The following is a 9,696-nucleotide window of genomic DNA, read 5'->3' on the forward strand; positions in this document are numbered from 1 at the left end:
GAGGGGAAGGGGAGGAGGGAGACGAGGAGGGGCGCCGCCGGGAGCCCCAGGCCGCCCGCGGGAGCGGCTAAGGGGCTAGGGTTTCTGAGTCTTCTCAAGAAAAGTTGTTGAGCAGCTTACATCACAAGTTGCACTTGTTCCTCAGGAGGTAGCACTTTTTCAGGCAGTAACCGTTGCAGTTGTTCTTCAGGTGGTAGCACTTCTTCACGAGGGCAGGGAGGACGTCAAGGACGACGGTGAGCTCGGAGTCGAGGACGATCGGGGGGTATATCTCGCTGAAGCAAAGGTCTAGAGAGTCGAAAAAGCAGAGTTCCGCGGTGTGGGAGAAGCAGCAATGCGGCAGCGTACTGTCGAGGACGAGCGATCGAGGAGCATGGCGTGGTTCCCCGGCTGCAAGGGTGGGCGCGGCACCATGAGCAGGCTGGCGGCGAGCGTGCGGAGCAGGTCGAGGTCGAGCCACGCTGCAGCAACAACGAACAGGTCAAGGCTGTGCGGAGCAGCAGCAGCAGTGAGCAGGGTGAGGTCGATTACGATGGTGGGCGACGGTGAGTTGTGCTTTGCTGATCCCATACAAAATTTTAGTTTTTTAAAATTTTATTTTCTATTTTTCCCGAAACTAGTTCGCATACTTATGTGCAAATGGGGCAATTATTCTCCCATTCAGATTCTTATGAACTGATTATTAGAAACCTGCAATGCATCCTAGAAAACGCTGTTTCTCCTTCCTAAGAGTACTGAAGAACCACAAAATGTTTACAGTGAAAATTTGCAGCCAGTGACATATCAGCTGAAATTCTGAGCAGCGACACTAACTCATGAGTCATAAGAGGGTGAGCATCAATCCGAACATTAGTTGCATGATATGCCACTTCTATGATCGACCAAAGCATGTTCACAGCATGATTCAAACAGAATTGTAATTCTTGAAATTAACATTTAACCGCTGAATAATGTTTCATAAACTGAAATGGAAATTACGGAGATACTCCTTATTGGTATAGTTCATAATAACAACGAGTACTCTAATTATTAGGTCTTCTGAAAGAGCATCCACCCCATTTAAACAAAGATCAGGTGAAGGGATTCACATCAGCCCTACATAAGAATTCCAATTGTGCATCTGGAGAAGCTCTAGCTCCCACTTCTAGCAGCCTGTACTGATCAGCCATCCATTTCTTGCCGAGCTTCTTACTAACTCCAAATTTGATTTTCTTTAGCACTTTTGCGTTCAAAACAAAGAACTGCACAAAGAAAACATCTTGCTTACTGGCCTCATAATTCTTCAACACCAGTTCTTTTAGATGGGTCTCAAGGCATTTGACTGGATCTATTGGGTCATACTGATGCACATTTTCTTTCAGAGGTATATTTAAGTATGTCTTATATACTGAAAAAGGAAAGAAGAAACGTTAATCCTACATACTAGAACAAACAAATTTTTTTGCGTAAGGATCAACTATAAACTTCACAAAGAAAGCAAAGATGAGTACTCACAATGACATAGAGCTTTTCCAAGCACGGGAAGCATCTTAAGACATCAATAACAGCATCCAAATCAGGGATGGAAAACTCGAGAGCCAAAACCTTGACAGTGCTTATCGTGTTCTTCAAGCTGGCTGGGGTTAAACTCTGAAGAATACGATGGACAGAAAAAATATAATGTAAGTAACAACACTGCATGCAAGAAACAAAAGCAAGAGGTTGCTGCTGCTACCTTGAAGAGTAGGTTTGCAATCAGGATTTCAGAAATGCAGGGTGACAAATAGCCCAATATTTCCAGTTTAGGTGCCCTAATTACACGGATATTATCCCCAACATTGGTTGAACAAGATAGTATCAGTTTTTCAAGGCTAGGGGCATCCTCGATGATCAATTCTCCTTTGTTTGGAAAACAAGCACTGAGGCGCACACTCCGAAGAGTTGGTGAGCTGATACGGAAGCAACCCACATCACCCATGCTTTCTAGAGCTAGTGACTCCAAGACATGGCAACCGGAGAGGACCCCACGGAAGACATCCTCAGAGATGGAAACACGCCATAGGTTGAGCTGCTTGAGCAAAGGAAAACTCACAGAAGGAGCTATCTCCTTTGGGAATTCACAGAAGCTGATTGTGGCCACGACAAGGGTTGATGAAAGTCGAAGCACCGATGGTGGCAGCGGGTAACGCTTCTCAGGCTGATGTCTACGGTCCAGGAGGTCGAAGCGGATGTGGAGATCCTGAAGGCCGTCAAGGGCCCGTGAGTGGAACCAACTCTCGACCTGAGCGGCTTCTTGTGCGAACCTTTTTTTGTCTTTGTGAAGGCGAATGGAGCAGAAGTAAAAACGGCGGGCAGGGCCTTGGTGGTCGGAGAGTATTTTAGAGACCACCGAGAGTCGCTTGAACTCGTTGGAGCAGAGGTGGTAGTCGGCGTGGAGGTTAAGAGGCGCGGAGCACCACAGAGGACGCCACCGGCGGGCGAGGGCCTGCGTGCGGGCGCCATCCTTGGTGGGCAGGAGCGAGATGATGGTGCCCAGGATGTCGTCGGGAAGTTTGCTGATGAGATCGCCGTGGCTGGGTGGATCGCCGTCGCCGTCGCCGTCATCGCGTGCCCGCTTACGCGGCCTGCCTCTGCCCGCTCCACCGGATTCGCGCTTCTTGGATGCGGGTGACGCCGCAGCCCCCGATCTCTTCTTGGCAGCCGCAGGTGCCGCGGCCGTCGCCGCCTTCTTCTCCTTCATATCCGGCGACCGGCGGCCGGAGAGGCGGGGATTTGAGCCGGGGACGCCGGATTTGGGGGGTTAGCGTCGCTCTGATTTGGGGCTACAATGGCATGACGGTGGTGCGGCGAAGAGATGGAGCTAGGGTTGGACGCACCACGGTGACATGGAGAAGATTGGTGGGGAATAAAAATTGGATCGGAAATGAAGGAAATTTTGCCAAAAGAGACCACCTACCCCAATTCATTGACAGAAAGGACCACCTGTGACTGAAATTGACAAAAAAGACCACCTGCTCAGTGGCGGCAGGGCCCCCAGCCGACACGTGGCGCTTGCCGCCAGGGGCTATGGCGGCAGGGCCCCGCCGCCGCACCAGGTGGCGGCACGTTAGCCGCCCTAAGTCGCCGTCCGGCCGCCGTTTGTGCTGGTGGGCCATGCCGCCCCTGCGTCCGGCGGCAGCACGACGTGGAGGATGCCTCCACTCCATCCGGCGGCAGGGCCGCCCTGCATGCAGCAGCGACAACTCACTTTGGCTAATCATGCATGCATGGTTCAATGTATCAATACATGCACATCGTCTAGTACTACTAGCTTCTGGTTGCACCATATTTTATTAACTAAGCATGTAAGACTTCCATGTAATGAACAGCTAGATTAGCTACTACACATTTTATCTATCTTGATCGATGCGTACTACAAGTTGTATGCACAAACAAAAATGGTTTCAACTCCACTATTATTAACTACTTAATTTTCGTTGCATGCAAACATTAACATCTTATTTGAATACTAAAGATCTGCCAAAAATAAAATCATTAGCCAAATTATCTTTTAACTTATTTTAATTAATAACCAGAAAAATTCGGGCATGCAACATCGACGACTTTGGAGGCAGGCCTCGAGCGGGAATCTGGCCTGTCGACCAACCCTGGTGCACTGATTTCGAAAACCTGTTGCACTGATTTTGAAGCGACGACGAGACGTAAAGAAGTCGGAGATTCCCGCTCAATACAGGAAATTGATCACCGAAAGCGGCCTATATGCGTAGGAATTCTGTGCTGATACAGCAATTAGAGCACCGACAGCCGATACCAATAACTGTGCACTAATTTTTTTGGTACTGCTCATACTAATTGAAGGCTATATAAGTCGACTTCCCCGCATAGAAATCGAAGCAGCAGGATCAAGTTTGCCTTCTCCGCGTCTCTGTTTCGTGCGCAAAATACCGCGCAAGAGATTAAGGGAAAGAGCTGCTGAGGCGCAAGCGGCAGAAGACCGCGGCGACAAGTCCGGAAAATGACCACGGTGGACGCAGGGCAAATAGAGTGATATATTTGTACTAACTACGTATGTTAAATTCCGTTTTACTTTGTCATTGTATCTTAAATTCCGTTGTAGTGAGTAGCCGTATTTTTGCATGTTCATGTATCTTATTTTGAAGTACTTGTTGAATAATTATTCGAAATTATAGAAATATGTCTCATACATAGGTCATACATAGATAGAAATAATAGTAAAATGCCAGAGTCGTCAACATATCACGCTTGTCGACGACGGCGTGGTGGTCTCTGCCTACCACCAGAAGGCGACCATGTATTGTGGTTCCATCTGCGTCATATCAGGCCATGTCGGGACTGAAGATTCCTGCGTATCGAACGGCTCCGTCACAAACATGCACGCACTAATCATGTTCTGTAATTAACATGCATTAACCTGAGTTGGGACTCTGCTTCATCAATCCATTTCGTAATCCATGTTTGATTACGCTGACTCCAGTCGAAACAACTCATGCCTTTATTGTCTTGTCTACAATTCAATAAATTTTATTAAATAATGAAATAGATTAATTGAAGTGCAATTCATTGTTTATATTACAGTGACCGAACTTACGTATATGAACATCAGCAACAAGGCGTCTCGTCGTCGCTTCAAAATCAGTGCAGCAGGTTTTCGAAATCAGTGCACCAGGGTTGGTCGGCAGGCCGGATTCCCGCTCGAGGCCTGCCTCCAAAGTCGTCGCTGCTGCATGCCCGAATTTTTCTGGTTATTAATTAAAATAAGTTAAAAGATAATTTGGCTAATGATTTTATTTTTGGCAGATCTTTAGTATTCAAATAAGATGTTAATGTTTGCATGCAACGAAAATTAAGTAGTTAATAATAGTGGAGTTGAAACCTGTTTTGGTTGTGCATACAACTAGTAGTACGCATCGATCAAGATAGATAAAATGTGTAGTAGCTAATCTAGCTGTTCATTACATGGAAGTCTTACATGCTTAGTTAATAAAATATGGTGCAACCAGAAGCTAGTAGTACTAGACGATGTGCATGTATTGATACATTGAAGCATGCATGCATGATTAGCCAACGTGAGTTGTCGCTGCTGCATGCAGGGCGGCCCTGCCGCCGGATGGAGTGGAGGCATCCTCCATGTCGTGCTGCCGCCGGACGCAGGGGCGGCATGGCCCACCAGCACAAACGGCAGCCGGACGGCGACTTAGGGCGGCTAACGTGCCGCCACCTGGTGCGGCGGCGGGGCCCTGCCGCCACAGCCCCTGGCGGCAAGCGCCACGTGTCGGCTGGGGGCCCTGCCGCCACCCAGCAGGTGGTCCTTTTTGCCAATTTCAGTCACATGTGGTCCTTTTTGTCAATGAATTGGGGCAGGTGGTTTCTTTTGGCAAAATTTCGAAATGAAGAGGCAGCAGCGTACAAGCGCCCACTTGCTGGGCGGCTGGCATTGGAAGTTGGGTTGGGACTTGGCACCGGCTTTTGCCGAGTTTGAATTCTGTTCAAATTCCACCCTAATTCAGCTACTAGCACTGATTTTACTAGATGATACCCCGCGCGTTGCGGCGGGATATTTAATTGATAATAGACAATTTTAAAAGATGCCCAGACCAAATGAGAAAATAGTTAAAAGATGCTCAGACCAAAATAGGATGCACACTGCAGTTTGTCTTAGTAAACAAAAATTGTGTACCCGTAGGGAGATTATGAGTTGACAACAAATTGGAAACTTAAGAATATATTTGAGATGGTAGCACACTTCGCTGTTCCATTGCCAATACATGCATAGTGCAACACCAGTTTCATAATGAATTTTCTTATCTACAGATAAATAAGAACATGTCATAGACGCAATTGATCAGCTCAACCACTCACTTGTTCTCGTTCTTAATAATTCTTAAACAGCATACCAGATGAGCTCCAGAAAAAGCTACATGAATAAATAAGATTCAGTGCTCCAGGCTCCAGGCATACAAACCTGATCGAAACAGTACCCTCTAAATATTTCCCTTCATCTTTGTCTTCCTTGCGATTGATACCGACATTATATATACATATAGAAAATTATTATTAGAATCGGAATATGATTTGTAATGACGATTTTTCTCTCTATAAAACAGCACTGTTGTAACTCATATTGGTCCTGCACAAACATAAAATAATCATTAAATACAATCAAAACAGTATATATATGTAATAAACCCTGCGAGATACGAAGGGAAGGAAAATACGCATACCGGAGATTTGGCATAAAGACCTCACCAAAATGGATATTGAGCCCTACGTGATCTGTAAGCATGGAATGCTAATCCCTGATTCATATAAATAAATTGAAAATAAAACAAAAGGAGATAAAGAAGGTGTTTAGGGATTAACTCAAGGAAATATCACAGACTACAGTGCAGCGACCTTCTCGCCGGGACTGATCACAAGCGATGCATGTTATTGGCATCTTCTGGCCACACCTTTCCTTTGGATGTTGCTTGCTGATAGGAAGATGCACAACTCATCTACCACCATGAAAAAATCAACCGCTCGCTGATTGCAAAATATTAAGCACCGAAGAATGCAGAGAGTATGGGATTGAAGAAAATATGCAAAGTAGTGAGACAGCTCGTGGGTGCGGAGGATGTGAGAAGCAACAGACAATTGTGCTAGGTATTTAAAACCGAAAATGCCCATTCAGTTTCCTTCAACGGTTTCATATGCATTTATGTGGCAATAAAAATGGAGTATACTGCGGTTGTAGAACCGGGGAATAAAAGCCGAATGAATTAATGAAGGGGAGAGGAGGCGAAGAAATGCACACGAGGAGATATATAGCAGCCACGGTATTGGTGTCAATCGCATGCCAGGAAAGGAAGCGGGGCTTTGCCTATGGTTTGGTTACACGTTGGAGTAGTTAAACATTTTAAGGTGACGTGGCTTCACAGGATTGCAAAGAAACCTTGTAGTGGGGGGTTGCTATTTAGAGATAGAAGATTTGTAAATCAGATTTATGTTTACGTACTGACTGAGATCACCGAATTGACAACACTCGGCCAATTATATTGCCTTTTTTTTGGGCGCGCTAGACATATAACCAGCCCCAATCGTACGTCCCAAAGGATTTTTTCGCCCGGCACGCCCAATACTGTATCCGGCGTCCAGAGGACATCCCGCTCCACGGGGGACGTTGCGGGAGCGGCGGAAAGAGTGCGGAAACGCACCGTGAGTGGCGGGCCGACGCGTCATTGACATGGAAGTTTTAACCCGTCGTCTACCTCTGATCAAGCGGCGTTAATAGCCTCGCGGCATTCCCAGACGACGCAGTGAAGTATCTCGTCGAGCATGGCCGCATGACCATCACAAATGGTGGTGGGACTTCTAACGAGGGAGCTCCTCGACAATGCCCACCATGAAGGGCTTAGGGTTGAAAAAATCCTGCAGACTAGCACGTGACATCGGATACCAAACAAACGGGGAGAGAGATTTACCCAGATTCGGGGCACTCGATGAGATAAAAACCCTTACTTCCTGCTTGTATGATCTTGATCTATCGAATATATCGGAATACAATGGGGTAGCCGATATGCTGCTATGGTCGACTCGTCAGGAGGTAAGGATTCTAGGGTTTGTGCTCTAAGTTGCGGTGGTTCTGCGTATTGTTGTTCTGATGTTTGGCACGCCCTCTCCTGACCTTTATATAGCAGGCCAGGTCCTGAGAGTCCTGTCCGAACTCGATTAGGTTACATTAAGATTTAATCTAATCTTCCTTTATCGATGCCTTCTTGCCTTGTTCATCAAGAATTCGTCTCCTGGTAGGTCTCCTTCATTCGTACGGGCCCAAATTAGTCTTCGACAATTTTCATCGGCCCCTAGTTGGACCAAGGGAGGTAGACTAATGTCGGGTACCCGAAGGGTAATTTTCACATCAGTAGCCCTCGAGTGACTATAATTATCTTCATCCGAATATCTTGATCAGTGGAAGAAAATTTAGTCTTCATGCTTACTATGAGGTCGAAATTGCTTGATATCGGGTGCGCGTCCAGCGCTCCCGATGGGAGTAACCCCCGAGTCTAAGGACGGATGTTTGCAACTGTACGTAGACTCAAGTTGTACTACTCGAAGATTTTGCTATCGATGCTTTTTTTGCCTCCTTCATCATCTAATATTTTTAGTATATCGGGTCTTCTAAGACTTCGGGTGAAGTCATGCGACTTGGTTGTACGTAAGGAATAAAAGTAACGAGCCCAGTCTTACTCGATAAATTGATGCTGGCTAACTGCCGATGGCAAAACAACGTTACCCTACACATAATCAAGTCTCCGGGCTTGATCCTGGATTCGTTGGAACATTCGGGTCCTTTCCTATTTGAATTCATTTGATTATTAATGTTTTTGATGTTTTTATCGGATGCGCGTTCAGCGCCTCCGATGGGAGTAGACCCCGAGTTTAAGGATGAATGTTTGCAACCGTCGTATACTCAAGTCGAGTAACCGAAAGTGATAGATTCCTTCGGATGTTACTTTTATTCGGATGCTTCATCAAGAGGAGTCGATAACTTTGATGACATCATTATTGACGTGGCATCTGCGGCAGCTCGATTGACAGGACATGACCTAATGGGTCCGCCCTATTTCTGCGCGGTCAGTTAGGAAATGACTGGTCCTTGCGCGTTGACCGAGATGTTTCCTCGATTCTCGTGCATAGTGGGGGTAGTGGGCCATCGATTTCTCTCCTCTTGCGACACGTGTTTACTCGTACTCTCGTCCACTTCCCATGATGCGGATTTGGTGGCCACGATTTGTAGTAACTTCTCCATTATAAAAAAGGGGGCGCCCAGTTTAACCTTTTTACCCCTTCTTCATTGCTCATCTTCCTCCTTGCTCTCGTCTCGCCATTGTTACCGCTGCCAATAACTCCTCCATCATCTATTGTGGGTGTGTGATGCACGCATGTGTGTTGTAATTTTTGGTGTAACTCCTAGCCGGTTAATAGCTTCGTTAATTTAAACCCATGCTCATTTCGAGAATTCCGCCTAAAAGGACAAAAAAGCTAGAGTGTGTGAGGATGGGAGTCTTGTTGGCTGAAACGGTGAAACCTCTAGTGTTAGTTCAGTTCGCGACTTCCCGTGAAAAAAAAAGGTTCAGTTCGCGTCTGGTTTGAACCCTGCCAGCAAGCTCCTCTCAAGTTGCTTCTTTTTCTGCCACTAGTCGTGTCACGCAAGATTCAATTTCATTATTAAATATATTCAAAATTTATGAAGTAACAAAACTGGTACTATGCATGTGGACTGTTTGAGGCTATTTTTTCAGAATTATACTTTTTTTTATTAATTTCCATAAATATTATGTAAATTATGGAAAATTGAAAATAATACGCCATTGGCCACCGGTTCGCCGATCGGTTTCTGTCGGCTATCAATTTCCATAGAGAAATTAAAATTGGGAGTTATTTCCTTAATTCAAAGAAAAGGAAAGGAAACGATGCTTAAGAGCCTTTGAAAAATGACGATGAAAGCTGAGGATCCATCTTGTGTAATAACATAGTGCAGCTCTGTGAATGCATGTTTTGAACTAATAAGATACTACAGCTACTAAGAATCAGCAGTGCCAGGAGATGTCACATATGATATGATCAATCATCCAAAGCCTATATATTTTGTTGGTTACGGAAAAGATTGGAAAATACTGTGAAAGTATGAAATGTCAATACACTCTTGTGCCAATT

The 9,696-nt window shown here is 45.7% G+C and overlaps 1 protein-coding gene across 1 annotated transcript; it reads right to left on the minus strand.

The window, feature by feature from the left end:
* Positions 1-900: 900 nt before the first annotated feature.
* Positions 901-2,823, minus strand: LOC127347237 (putative F-box/LRR-repeat protein At3g59170). Its single transcript, XM_051373449.2, has 2 exons — positions 1,715-2,823; positions 901-1,629 (listed from the first exon to the last, which is right to left on the minus strand). The coding sequence occupies exons 1-2, from the start codon at positions 2,717-2,719 to the stop codon at positions 1,453-1,455; spliced, it is 1,182 nt and encodes a 393-aa protein (XP_051229409.1). The 5' UTR covers positions 2,720-2,823; the 3' UTR covers positions 901-1,452.
* Positions 2,824-9,696: the final 6,873 nt, after the last annotated feature.

This window comes from Lolium perenne, chromosome 1 (assembly GCF_019359855.2).
Source record: "Lolium perenne isolate Kyuss_39 chromosome 1, Kyuss_2.0, whole genome shotgun sequence".
Taxonomy (NCBI): Eukaryota; Viridiplantae; Streptophyta; class Magnoliopsida; order Poales; family Poaceae; genus Lolium; species Lolium perenne.